At 40.1% G+C, this 14385-nt stretch overlaps 2 protein-coding genes across 2 annotated transcripts in view; both read right to left on the bottom strand.

Annotated features, from left to right (window-relative positions):
- LOC131800626 (protein tipE-like) overlaps positions 1-13803 on the bottom strand; it is a 203161-nt gene extending 189358 nt beyond the window's left edge. The window contains exon 1 of the mRNA XM_059118124.1: positions 11935-13803. Coding sequence (XP_058974107.1) covers positions 11935-12704 — 770 coding nt within the window. The 5' untranslated portion in view covers positions 12705-13803. The remainder of the gene's footprint in view (positions 1-11934) is intronic.
- LOC131807216 (uncharacterized) overlaps positions 12730-14385 on the bottom strand; it is a 46052-nt gene continuing 44396 nt past the window's right edge. The window contains exons 3-4 of the mRNA XM_059132299.1: positions 12814-13750; positions 12730-12751 (exon numbers count right to left, since the gene is read on the bottom strand). Of these exons, the coding sequence (XP_058988282.1) occupies positions 12730-12751; positions 12814-13750 (959 nt within the window). The remainder of the gene's footprint in view (positions 12752-12813; positions 13751-14385) is intronic.

The following is a 14385-nucleotide window of genomic DNA, read 5'->3' as shown; positions in this document are numbered from 1 at the left end:
GCTGTAATACTGGCTTGTTATCAATTTCCATAATTTAATTTTGTAAAATTCACACAAACAGCCTCCTCGTCCCCTCTCCCTACTCACACACAATTACCACTCACATTGGCCCAAAACGAAATGTTCCACCACTGAACAACCTCTCTCTCACACTCTCTCGGTGTGAGTGTGTTAATTTGTAAAACCACAGTTTTGAATAATTTAAAAATCGGTTATTTCATTTCATGCCACAGCAAGAAATCTCAGTGGCAAGTGCGATTGTGTGTGTGTGTGTGCGTGCGTGCGTGTGTGTTCAACTAACACCTGCTAGCCCACCATACAAATTGTTGTGGTCGACTACTGGCGCTGCTGTCAGGACTACTGCCACTACTCCAACCACGGCCACTTGATATGCAACCTGTCAAAAGTAATAAAACCAAATTATGACAGTTTCATGGCATGAGTTTTGATGGAGTTTATGGCCCGACCCAAAGTGTGTTGGCCCGCAACATAGCATTCCGTCCTCACCATCATCATCATTCGTAACATTTATCGGACTGTAATTGTGGCGTATGGTTTATATCAGTCATCGTCATAATTATGGCACTCATACGCCAAGGTAGGTAACACATGTTGGCAGGAGAGTATTGGCAATGAAGTACACTAGGAGAAATATATCATTACTTTTTTAATAGGTGCAAAAACCGATCAGAGCAGAAGACTCACTTATAAGAGAAAAGAAGGCTCACTTACAGGTAAGCAGCAGGCTCACTTATAGGTGAGCAGAAGGCTCACTTATAGGTGAGCAGACGGCTCACTTATAGGTGAGTAGACGGCTCACTTATAGGTGAGCAGCAGCCTCACTTATAGGTGAGCAGCAGCCTCACTTATAGGTGAGCAGCAGCCTCACTTATAGGTGAGCAGCAGGCTCACTTAGAGGTGAGCAGCAGTCTCACTTAGAGGTGAGCAGCAGCCTCACTTATAGGTGAGCAGCAGCCTCACTTATAGGTGAGCAGCAGGCTCACTTATAGGTAGACTCACATTTTCTAGAATAGATGAACAGAAGGCTCATGTGTTCTAGAATAGGTGGACAGAAGGCTCATGTGTTCTAGAATAGGTGGGCAGAAGGCTCTCCTATTCTAGAATAGATGGGCAGAAGGCTCTCCTATTCTAGAATAGGTGGGCAGAAGGCTCTCCTATTCTAGAATAGGTGGGCAGAAGGCTCTCCTGTTCTAGAATAGGTGAGCAGAAGGCTCTCCTGTTCTAGAATAGGTGAGCAGAAGGCTCTCCTGTTCTAGAATAGGTGAGCAGAAGGCTCTCCTGTTCTTGAATAGGTGAGCAGAAGGCTCTCCTGTTCTAGAATAGGTGAGCAGAAGGCTCTCCTGTTCTAGAATAGGTGAGCAGAAGGCTCTCCTGTTCTAGAATAGGTGAGCAGAAGGCTCTCCTGTTCTAGAATAGGTGAGCAGAAGGCTCTCCTGTTCTAGAATAGGTGAGCAGAAGGCTCTCCTGTTCTAGAATAGGTGAGCAGAAGGCTCTCCTGTTCTAGAATAGGTGAGCAGAAGGCTCTCCTGTTCTAGAATAGGTGAGCAAAAAACTCCCCTGTTCTAGAATAGGCGAGCAGAAGGCTCACTTGTTCTAAAAAGGCTTTCTTATTCCAGAATAGGTAAGCAGAAGGCTCTCTTATTCTAGAATAGGTGAGCAGAAGGCTCACTTATACCAGAATAGGTAACCAGAAGGCTCTCTTATTCCAGAATAGGTTAGCTCTCTTATTCTAGAATAGTTGATAAGAAGGCTGCCTTCTTGAATGGGATAGCAGAAGATCAAAAATATTTAGCTTCATTTTATTCCTCTGCAATGTCCTTAACACTTTGCTTAATTTTCTTATGATCTACACCCCTCCTCCCCTTTTTTCACCCTTTACAACAATTTTACATCCCATTTTTTTGGGATAATTGCCAAGAAGCCAAGAAAAATATAAACACATTTAACCTAAAGAAACATTATAAACCTTTTGCCAAACTCTCCACATCGAGCTTTGCTATTGTGTTGCATTTTATGCCTTGGCTTTCTTCGATACTCTCAAACTTGGCAAAATAAGAAGAATGGGGGGGTTAAGGACTCAAACGACAAACAATGGCAAGGACACGATAACGTTGTTGCAAAATGGCATCGGCGTTAATGCAAAATTTCATTAGCAGCTGGAAAGGCAACTAGTCAGAGTAACCAACAAAAAGAGGGATAGGAGAGGGAGAGGGAGAGCCAGAGAGAGTGTAGTCAATCTCCATTGTCATTGCATTGTTATTCCAATACCCTCTTTTCTCTCCTATGGCTATTGAGTCGGCTGGGATGTGTTGAGGACAATGACAAAGACGGTTGAGATAACAAAGAGTTTGCCGAAGAAAATTAAGAACTCGCCCGGCTGGTGATGGTGACAACAACGATTATGAGACTTGCAATGAGAACGAAGAAGAAGAACAGGATGGTGTTGGTGATGAGGATGGTGTCGAGCCCGACAACCAAGGAAAATGTTGCTGCTCCTGTAGATGCTGATGAGTAGATAACATTAAATGCTGTCGTCGTTTAAAGTTATGTTCCAGAGCAAAAGATGCTGAAGATTAAACACTTGCAAATGAGTGTTTCTTTTGTCATCATCGTCGTCACCATCACCAGCACCAGCATGGATGTCGTTGTCTTCAAGTGGAGTGCAGCACCCAAGAAATTAGATTTTGCTTTAGATGAACATGAAATAATTGCAAAGATGGTGGAATAAGAATTCAAAAATTCGAGTGGAGATTTAAGATGCATTAGGCTACGACAGGTGACTAAATGAGAAATTTTAATTAAATTATCTGCCCTCTTTTCCAACACATTTGTTGTTCATTTGTTTTATGTTTTTGTGAAACTCTGCATGAAAACAATAAATTTATTAAAATTCAATATTTGCGTAGCAAACTGATGTTGATGCTGCTGATATTTACCGTGTTTATGCAGCTGATGATGAAGCATGTTGATGATGATGCATTTTGATGATTTTATTGTTGACGACTAAGTGTTGGAAAATATGTTTTCCAATTAAAAATCCTTGACAGCTTCACAGAAACACTATCAATTTCATAAATTATTCATAAATATCAGAGGAAAATAGAATTGAAAATATTGGATATGAAAACATAAAAAATGTTATTAAAGTTCGGAGTTCGAATGTTCACAAGGTTGCATTCTTCACATTCTAACATTATTTTCTAGAATAGGTGAGCAGAAGAATCACGTGGTTTCGAGTAGGAGAGCAGAAGGCTCACGTGTTGTAGAATAGGTGAGCAGAATACGGACGTAAAAATTTGGGAGCCACACGACACAAATAACTCATTACGGTTGAATAATAGGCGAGGAGTAAAACTAATATTTTCTTGTTTAATACGCAGAGTCAGCAAATAAGACGAGGCAAAAATTTTTCTCTTCACCAGGTAATTTGTATCGTCGGCACAATACAAAACCAAACGTTTTGAGTTCGAGACTCAACATCGGCAAAACCAAAAAAAAAAAAAAACAAAAACAAGTAAAAATCTGCTAAGTTCGGCCGGCCCGAATTTTTTAAAAACCACCACCATTTGGAAAAAACTTGAAAAATTTCAAAAAACTTGCGAAAACTACCACTGAAATGAAAACTGTGATATATGGTTTCGTAGTACCCATTACGAACTTCAAAAACCAAATTTGAAACAATTATATAGGGGATATACGAAGACGTGGGCCGACATGGGCCATTTACGAACTTAACGTGTCTACTGGTAAACTATGCATGTATGCAAAACTTTAGTATTCTACATCAATTCGTTCGAAAGATAGCATGATTACAACAGACAGACAGACGACTGATGTGAACTTTCAAAAATAATGGGTTAGTAGGTTAGTGTGTAAGTAGTTACGATTGCAAAAATTGCTTAGCCGACACATTATTTGGTGATGGTCGATTATAACAATTTTCACATGCCCTCCCTTCAAAACTCGTTAGGCACATACGCCACTATCAGCACTATACGTAACGACAACAATATACCATATGCATTACCAGTAAGCAGCATGTAATGACAACTGCATATGCAGCAAATCTAAATAATTTTAGAAAGCTTCAGTCGGTATTCCGAACGACTAATAGAGAAACAGAGAGCCAACATGCTCCATATTCGATCAGGCTTAAGTCTGATATAAATATTAGCATGTACCACTTGTGGACTATATGTTGTACTATACAGGGTGAGATGAAAAAAATGCAACCAACTTCAGACTGCCGTCATTTGTAAGCCCCTCGTCCGTCCGACAGCTGTTGAAATTATTCCAGTGACAGCTTATCATATTGTTTACAAGCCTACAAAAAGACTTTGGTGAGAATTTTTCAGAAAAAAAATTATTCGTGATGGAATTCAAGCGTGATAGTGTGATTTCTTCATATTTGGCTGCAAAAACACAAGTGGATATCGCAAGAGCACTCCAGCATTTAAATGTGAATAAATCTTTTGTGTCTAGTACCATCGCTCGTTACCGTGATACTGGTAGCGTAGCCTGACGTCAAAGAAGTGGATGGAAGAAAACAGCAACATCAGCAGAAATGGTTTGAAATGTAAAGAAGCGACTTGATCGAAACCCGCTTTGCAGTGGCCGAAAAATGACTCGTAAGCTGAACATATTCCATTCGGCAAATATTGAAAATGAGCTCGGGGTAAAGTCATTGAAATTATAAAAAGTGCAAGAACTTACACCGCAACAGAAAGAAAATGGACTCAAAAGAGCTAAAGAGTTTGCTTCGCTTGGCCGAAAGTGGTGAACCGCCGAATTTGGTTTTCTCCGATGAGAAAACATTCGTTGTCCAGCAGTTGATAAACAAACAAAATGATCGTGTTTACTTGCCAAAGAGGTCAGCTGAAAATGTGCACCTTCGGTTGGCCACCAGAACTCAAGCACCGGCCATGGTGATGGAGTGGGCTGCCATAACAGCCGATGGTCTCTCTCCGCTCGTATTAATCGACCATGACATCAGAATAAATTCCGAATATTATCGCGAAAATATTCTGGAGGGTGTATTAAAGCCTTGGGCACGTAAACATTTTGGACGCAGACCTTGGACATTTCAACAGGGCTCAGCACCATCACACTCAGTACGCGCCACCCAAGAATGGTTAAAAAATGAGGTTGTCGCTACATTTCCAGCGCACAATGGCCAGCAAAATCTCCGGATACCTAGCCGTTGGACTATTGTGTCTGGAGTATTTTGGAAAGCAAGGTTGGCACTAAAAATACCAAAGTGTCGATCACCTCAAGCAAGCGCTTCTCCGGGAATGGGCCAAAATACCGCAGAGCATCTTTCGAGTAGCGTGTGACGGTTTCATTGGCCGTTTGAAGGCCATAATTCGTGCCAGAGGTGACCAATTCGAACAAATCTAAACTCTTTCTAAAATTTAATGTAGTTTCCGACATTTTTGCTTTCATTCAATAAAATTTAAAAAAAATGTTAAAATTATGGCGTTTGACTTTTTTGCAGTTTTTTCACCCTATATACCCCATTAAGCCATCGTCCGAATTCTCTAGGCCACCAGTGGTAACTTGACCTTAAAATCATATCAAATTGTAAGAACTTGATATGTATTCAAAAATCACTTTGCCACTGACAACACGTTGCATTCAACGCATCTGATATTAAGGGAATTTAAAGTGTTCCGACTGGTCTTAAATATTTAGATAAACCAATTTAATTTTGAGGTTACTTCTGGTAAACACATTGGAGAAATTTTCTCAAAAACCATACAAACATACACACTCACACACCACTAACCAACTATACTTAAACACATACACACACACAAAACTGAAATTCAATTAAGATAGTGATAGTAGTTCGGAGCTTTTTTTTTCTATTTGTATTTAAAAAAGAGAATTTTTTCGAATGCGTAACACAAAAGACCGAAGAAAGTAGAATGGCAGCAGAACAGAAATGTCGAGTTGTAGTAGTTAGGCAAGTCTTTGTAATACGCACGCACACATACTTATACACATCGAACTGGAAATGTTGCCACAGAGAAATAGTTTAAATGAATTGTTGATTCTATGGGGAATGGAACAATGAACGACAAACAACAACTACAACACTAACAAAAGCCAGACAAACTACAACAACAAAATGACAATTTAATTTTAAATCCAATCAATGCGAAAATTGAATGTTGTGATTGATTTTCATCAACATTAGATGGATTTAGCCACCAAGGAGGCAGGTAGGTTGGCAGGAAGGCAAGCAAACAACCAGACTGTCAGTCAGTCGGTTGGTCGGTCGCTATTTCTGCTAACCAACCACCAACCAACTAACACATTGTCAGATGATAAATGTCGGCTATAGCTGCAGGCTGACAGTGCTGTTCGGAGCTGTGCAAAAGTGTTGATTGCAGTTGTGTGACACATTTGGAGCAAATAAAATAAATCCATATCAATCACTTATTCTTTTTTTCCCTCTTTTACTCTCTTTCCTACTCACTGGCTGGCTGGCTGGCTGGCTGTCAGTTACACACCAGAGTACACACACACACACATACACTCCTTTTGTGAGCAGAAGCTTTGGTTGTACCATTAAAAAGTTATGCGGTTTTAAATTAAAATTTCACATTAGAACTGCCAGCTGTCATCAGCGTCAATTTGCGATTCGGCTGCAACTGATTAACCGCCATCAACCCGATAATTCAACAGAGATCATTTAACAATGGAACAAGGGTTTTTTTTTGTCCATTTGTCCCAAATGGATAACAAGCAACATGATTAAGATCGAATAGTGCGGAATATTTGATTTGTGACATAAACAACTGTCGGATTTTTTTATTATAGTTATAGAAAACATAATTATACAATAGCACAACCTTGAAGCCGAGGCTCAATTTTTGGCATCGAGGAAAATTTAAGGATCAATTAGACCTGCCCTAACCATAATCATATAAAACAGCTGCCCAAACTAATCTTATGGGCTATAATGTAATTGATTATTTGTGACATACCATAACGCCATACACCCTTGCCGTAGATATCAATTGGATTTTGGATTTCTACCGGAACGACAACAAAACAAATTATTTTTGTTATACCCTACACCAGAAGGTGGGCAGGGTATTATGTCTTTGTGCAAGTACTAAATACGAAGAGTACTAAGTGATACTAAATTGGGACAAAGCTGGAATACTCAAATTTTGATATCGAGCGTTCTGTTGGTATCTGGAATTGAGATACAACAGGGGTAAGGAGTTGACCAGCTTAGTCTTAGTCCGCCTAAAATGTTGTTGTACTTTCAGGAGTCTAAAAAACCTTTTCTTTTATGTTCAGACAGTTATTCGTCAAGTGTTAATGGAGAATTCTAATTTTTGGAAATTGTGTGGACTAATTAAGTTAACTCGATATAGAGAGCCTTAGAGCTTATTCTGGCGCAGCAGGAAGGATGGGAACATAAAACATTACCTAATTCTATTCCTTAGCTCGAGGAGCTTTTCTGAAAGGAATACTAGAGTAACTAATATTTTTTTTGTTGCGCTTATATTCTTGGCTTCTCATGCCTATCACTGGGGAACAATATAGGGATAAATCTTCCTACGTTCTTCTTGAGAGCCGACTCACGCGTATATAAGGATAAATCCCCCAAAACTGGATTTTGGTTGATACATTTTTATACCCTAAACCACAAGGTGGTCTTTGTGCATTTGTTTGTAACCGGCAAAAGGGAACGAGATAGACCCATAGTTCCTTTTGATGATCTGCATAGAATCACATTCTGAGTCGATATATGCATGTCCGTCCGTCCGTCTGTCCATGTATTTTTGTAAACAAAGTACAGGTCGAATTTACTGCCCGATCCAGATGAAATTTCGCACAAATAATTTCTTTGGCACAAGGTCGACCTCCATTGAAATTGGATATAATCGGTCAAAATTTAGATATAGCTCTCATATACATCTTCGACCGATTTGCTTTTTATTGTGCACCAAACGTGTAATATCAGACCATATTGTATGGAATTTTGCACAACATACCAAATTAGACCCTAAAATAAGTATGACAAATTTGATTTGATCGAAATCGGTTCAAATATAGCTTAAGCTCCCATATTGTTCATTCGATTTGCTATTTTTGTTCTCCGCAGCCGTAATATGCACTCTGTAACAGCGATGTTTGGGGAAATGTATCAAATAAAGCTCATAAATACCTTTGCTAAATTTTATGGAGATCGGCTCAGATTTGGATATAGCTCCCACATACAACTTCGTCCGATTTGCCCTTTATTGTGCACCATACGTGTAATATTAGCCTAAATGGGGTGGAATTTGGCAATTGCCACCAAATTGAGCATAGAAACAAGTACGTCAAATTTGGTGAAAATCAGTTTAGATATGGCTATAGCTCCCATATATATTGTTCATCCGATTTGTTATATTTGTTCCCCACAGCCGTAATATGCAGTCCGTAATAACAATATTCAGGGAAATATATCAAATACAGCTCAGAAATATCTTTGATAATTTTATCGCGAGCAGTTCAGATTTGGTGATTGCTCCCATTTATATTTTTATCCGATTTCAAGTTAATTATGCACTAAATGGGTAATACAAGCCCGAAAGATACAAATGTCCCGGCAAATTTAGTCCTTTGGAATTTAAATTATAATTATAATCATAGCTGGTATGATTTAATTCTCACAAATTCGCCATGAAAACTTTTATATGTTATGTGAAGGTCTACAAAATATGCAAAGTGGTGTAGGGTATCAAAAAATAGCCCCCATATAACGGTACTTCCCGATATTCGATATTTTGATGATTTTCACAATCTATTTTTTCACGGATTTATCTAAAAAATGGTATTTGTAGTTCGTAATGGATTCCAGTTCCGGTGGCAGAACATTATATGAGTACATATAGGTCCATGCTTTCGTATAGCCCTCATATAATGGAACCTCCCGAAATTCGGAATTTTGCTTAAAAATTTGTATATGTAGTTCATAATGGGTTCTATCTCCGGTGGCAGAACATTGAATATCTGTACTAAGGATTGTATTGAACAAACGGAATGAGATAGAATGAATGAGAGAGAGATGAATGAGAGTTGAATGAGAGTCACTGATGGAGTACAGCATAGATGTACCAAAGAATTTTTGAAAATTCGAAATTTAGGGTTACGGAAAGTTTTAAAATGGTACTAAACCTCTAAAATGGTACCATGTGGTATTATATGAACGAATAGAGCTAAAAACTGAAAAACTGAAATTTGGTATGAGAATCCAGGTTGGAAAGTAAGTTTGATAACTTTCCAACCTGGATTCTCATTTTTCAGTTTTTAGCTCTATTCGTTCGTTGGTTTTGGAAATGTGAACGAAGTGCACAAACTGTACAATCGTACTAAATTTGGAAAAGTTTGGTTTAGGGTGAACAGAGAAGCTGGAATTTGGAAATTTTGTGTTGACGTCTTTGTCGATGGTTTGTGATAAAGAGATGGTTTTCGAATATAGTAATAAGTACAAGTTCATAAACATTTATAAATATTACTATATTTAGAACAGTGTTGGCTTGTTTGTAAGGGATGCCATAGTATTTTGTGGTTGCAAAATGGTCAGGCTTAATCCCTTTATTGTTGTTTTTATACAAACAAAAAACGTTTGTTTATAAGTGGAGAACGATTGTAATGTTTACCAAGGGGTAAGGGGTAAGAGAACTGATAAAAACAACAATAAAGGGATTAAGCCTGACCATTTTGCAACAACAACATATTACTATATTCGCTACAATTTGGTATTGGGTGAACAGATAGTGCTTGAAATCTGAAATTTGGTATTGGAGGTGGTTTCGGATATGTGTAATATAATTATGAGAAAAGTACTGAGTGGTCCTATATTTGATATTGGGAATAGAGATTAAAATTTGTTTGAGATTTGGCGGGATAGAGTTGAAGTCGTGAAATTGTATATTGCTATAACTATTGGTGTCTATGATTGAGTTGTGTAGGGGGGTTTGGAAATATGTACTTTAATTTTGCGAAAAGTACTAAATAGTACTAAATTTGGCATTGGGTGAAAGGAGGTAACTGAAATTTGATTTAAATGTCACTGTTGGTGTCTGTGGTTCAGAGATGGAGCTGGTTTTGGAAATGTGTAATATGATTGTCCGAAAAGTACTAAGTGATACTAAATTGGGAATTGGTTGAAAGGATAAAGCTGGAATACTCAAATTTTGGTATCGAGCATTCTGTTGGTATCTGGAATTGAGATATGGAGGTTGTTTTTGGAAATGTGTACTATAATTTTACGAAAGTACTAAATAGTACTAAATTTGGTATTGGGTAAAGGAATGGGGCTGGAATCCCTGAGGTCCCTGTTGTGCTATAAAGAACTGTGTAGTACTGAATTTGGAAATGTGTACTATAATAGTTCGAAAAATGCTAAATAGTACTTAACTTGGTATTGGTCGAAGAAATAGATCTGAAATCCTGAAAAGCCGAAATTTGATGTTGATATGTCTGTTGGTATCTGGCATTGAGATATGGAGATGGTTTTGGAAAAGTGTACTATAATTATACGAAAAGTACTAAATTTTGAATGGGTGAAGGAAAAGAGCTGAAATCCTAAAATGTGCTATGGATGTCACTGTTGGTGTCTGTGCTTGGGAGAAGGAGCTGGTTTTGCAAATGTATACTATAATTGTTTGAAAGTACCAAAGGTTATAAATTTTGGATAACTGTTGTTGTCTAGGATGGAGAGATGTAGTTGATTTTGGATATGACTACTAAGTCTTATTAAATTTAGGATTGAGTAAGGGGATAGAGCTGACATTCTAACGGAGACGTTGAAATAATTTTGGACAGAAAAATTGGATGTGAGTCCATTGTTCAATAGTTTTACTAATATCCTCCTCGCTAAACTTCAAAATTAAAAGTTCTGGAAGACATTTTGCTGCAAAAGGCAAACATTAAATATTAAGGTGGGCCTTTTGCTGACGAAGTAGGGGCACAAGCCAGTTTTTCTATAAACAATATTTTAAACGTTGTAAATGAAAGGTACAAGGAGAACTGTCTTTATTTCTTAGCTCGAGAAAATTTTCTAAAGGTATCCCAGTTTTTAATATTATTTTTTTAAACATTAATTTATGTTGAAAGGATTTAGAGTTATTTATAAACTTGCTTTGGTGCGCTTATCATCATGGCTACTCATGATTTTCACTCGACTGCAATATTGAGACAAATCCTCCTACCCTCTTCTAAATTATTTACCGTGTTTATAAGCTTTAAAATTCAAAGGGCCACAGCAAACACTGCAGCTTATTCGGTAAGAAATAAGAAGGCTTATGAATATGTGGAGCTATAGCCACACGATGCCTCACATTTGTAACTTTTATTCATGAAGAGATGCCACCTTCAAAATCTAAAAATTCAAAATACGGCTGGTTTGAGTGGATATTGTGGTGGAATATTTAGAATATCAAAAACCAAATGGTACTTTTTTATGAACGTTTACATTAAAGTTATTTTATTTCAGCACTTTACCGTGAGAGGGGTCTTAAATGAAGTCAGGACCTAACGTATTTTTATCGCAAGGAAGTATGAACACTCGCGATATATTTCCGATTTATAACATATCTGATGAAATAAATCCAAAAATGGAAAATTTTCCTCAGGAGGTTGAAACTGTATTTTTCAATAATTGTCAGCTGACCATTTATTTCTACAATATATTTTATATTAGAAATAAATACCTTTTAACCCTTCATTTTCTTATTTCAAAATTTGATGTTCAATTGAAAAACTCCGATATTTTTCAACATTTACCAAAAGTCCGTAACTCCAATCTTGGAATTTCTAATTTCACATTCACTTATTAATTTTTCCCGCTCCCATTGGTATAATAACAACAAGAACAACGTAAACGAAACACCTCCAACTTACCTTAAATTATCAATTCGCGGCCTTCGGCACTGCGGCCGATTGCGCCGATGGCTGCGATCCTTTTTGCAGCGGCAGTCACAGTGCATGATGCACAAAGCTATCGATGAGATCAGTGTTATCACAAATGGCACGGCGAAGAAGTGGACAATCACGTGGACCTGGTCGTCGTGACTGTACGACGTGAGAACGACCGTTTTGTTTTTGCGCGAATAGTAGCATGGATAGATGGCGCCCTCGACGCCGTAAAATGCATTGAACGTTTTGCACGTCACCGTGGGCGGATAGCCGCAGCCCTTGATGTTGACGAGCAGCGTCGCCTCGTCCGACTGCGTCCAGTCGGCCGTGTAGTTCGTGTAGTCGGTCATGTTCTCGGGTATCGTGATATTGTCCTCGATAAACGTCACATAGATATGAACACACTTGTATAGATCGGAGGTGCAGCCCTCGCGGCACGAGCTCCACGAGCAGTTGAAGATGCCGACGAGATCTTCGCGGCGCGATGTGGTGCAGAGCGTGGGATTCTCGATGAAGTCGTGGCTGAGGGTCGATATCGCCGGATCGACGTAGAGGGGCACGAGGAACAGTAGCGAGGCACCGGCGGTCACCGAGAAGAAGGCGAGTGTGGAGGTAGCGTAAAAGCGGGCACGTTCGCGCCACGAACGAAAGCGCCGGTTACCATTTTTCTTTTTCGGAGCCAGTTCTCGTAGTTTACGTAACCGTAACTCTTGTTGTTGCTGCTCGAGTAGTAATTCCGAACTGCCACTCCTCATATTATTGTCCGTGCACACAGGGCGATTATTTTGGTGATGTTGATAGTCTCCGGAAGCAGCAGCACCAGCACCAGCGCCAGCGACAGCAGCCGACGATGATGATGTCGACACTGCAGCTGCAGCAACAGCGCACTCTCGGCACGTAGACGTGTTGTTGGTTGCAGCAAATGCCGACGATGATGATGATGCCTTGCCACCCCTGGTCGTGCCACCACCAGCACCACTCAGAGAATAACGGGGAGGATATTGCTGCCTCCTCAAGTCGTCACACGTTGCACAGCGCAGATACGATGCAGTGACCGATTTCGGAAGTGGGCCTACGCCGCCACCGCCTCCGAGGATACACACAGCCTCTGTTGTGGGGGTGTTATGGCTCTGTTGATGGCTAACAGAGCTCTGTTGCTGGCCGGGAGATGTAACAGCTGTAAACGTTGGCGAGCGTTTACTCGTGCTGGCCGAGGAGGCGGCAATGACGGCGGCGGCGGCGACGACGGCGGTGTTGCTGTTGCTGGCAGTTGTTGCGGCTGTGGGTGAGGGTGAGCAGGTGACGACAATGGGTTCCAGTGGTGTAATGTTATTATCGTCGCTGGCGTCTCGCTTTTCAGTGGCAAATCTTGTGGTTCTCTTATTTTTGGATGCTTTTGTTGTTGTCGCTCCTGCAGATGGGGGGCAGGTGGTGGGGACGGATGCTTGAGTTGTTGCTGCTGCTGTTGAGATGGATACGGAACCTGGTGTTGCTGTTGCTGCTGTTGTGCAGGTGGTGGGTTGTGCGGCGTTGGTGGTCTTGTTGCTGGGAATGGGGGTGGGAGTGGGCGAGATGTTGATGTTGTCGTCGTCGTTACTGTTATGTTTGTGTATGGCTGCCGAAGTCTGAATGATGCTGGTGTTGGTGTTGCTACTCGGACTCTCCGAGTGTTCCGATGCCGATGCGCTGGCTGGGGTGACGACGACGACGTTGGTGCTGCCGGCTGCACGGGGAACAGAACGCTGAGCAGCAGGGGCAGCCGTAGCGTCAGCGACGCAAACGACGTCGTCGTGTTTGCTAACTTTTGAGGATTGTATGTTGCCAGTGTTGTTGAGAATTTGGAAAACAAAAAAGAAAACTACCGAGAATCACCTCGTTCTCGTCCTCGTCTCTCGCCGCCGAATTCTCTTTGCAGTTTTGGGGAGGGTGGGGGTGGGAGAGGCGAATCTTAGGATTTCGATGTTGCTGGTCTCTCAATGCAAGACATGGGGGAGGAGTAATTAGTGTTGATTGTTGGTCAAGGTAAATATTTGAGGTTGTTTTTGTTGTTGTTGTTTGTTTTCAAATTGTTGGGCAAATATCCTCAATGGTAGCGTTCGGGCAGCTTGAACAACAGTAAGAGTGAGTGGTAGGGAATTTATTTTCTTTGGGATTTCTCTTGTTTTTTTGTTTGGAATATTTTTTTTTTTTTTTTGCTTTTCTTCTTTATTTTTTGTTTATTCTTTTGCTTCTTCTTCTTCTCGGTATAGCGAACGGGCGAATTACAACGACAGCAGAGAAAAAAAAAAAAACAAATCACAACATTGTACTGGGATAATAATTCATTGACTAACAAACGAAGGAACGAGCGAGCGAGCAAAGGACCAACCGACCGACCTACCGACGAAAGACGGAACAATCTAATATGGACGCTTGCGTTGACTGCCGCCGTTCAAA

This window comes from Musca domestica, unplaced genomic scaffold (genome assembly GCF_030504385.1).
Source record: "Musca domestica strain aabys unplaced genomic scaffold, Musca_domestica.polishedcontigs.V.1.1 12, whole genome shotgun sequence".
NCBI lineage: Eukaryota > Metazoa > Arthropoda > Insecta > Diptera > Muscidae > Musca > Musca domestica.
This window is presented reverse-complemented; position numbering and strand designations above follow the sequence as displayed.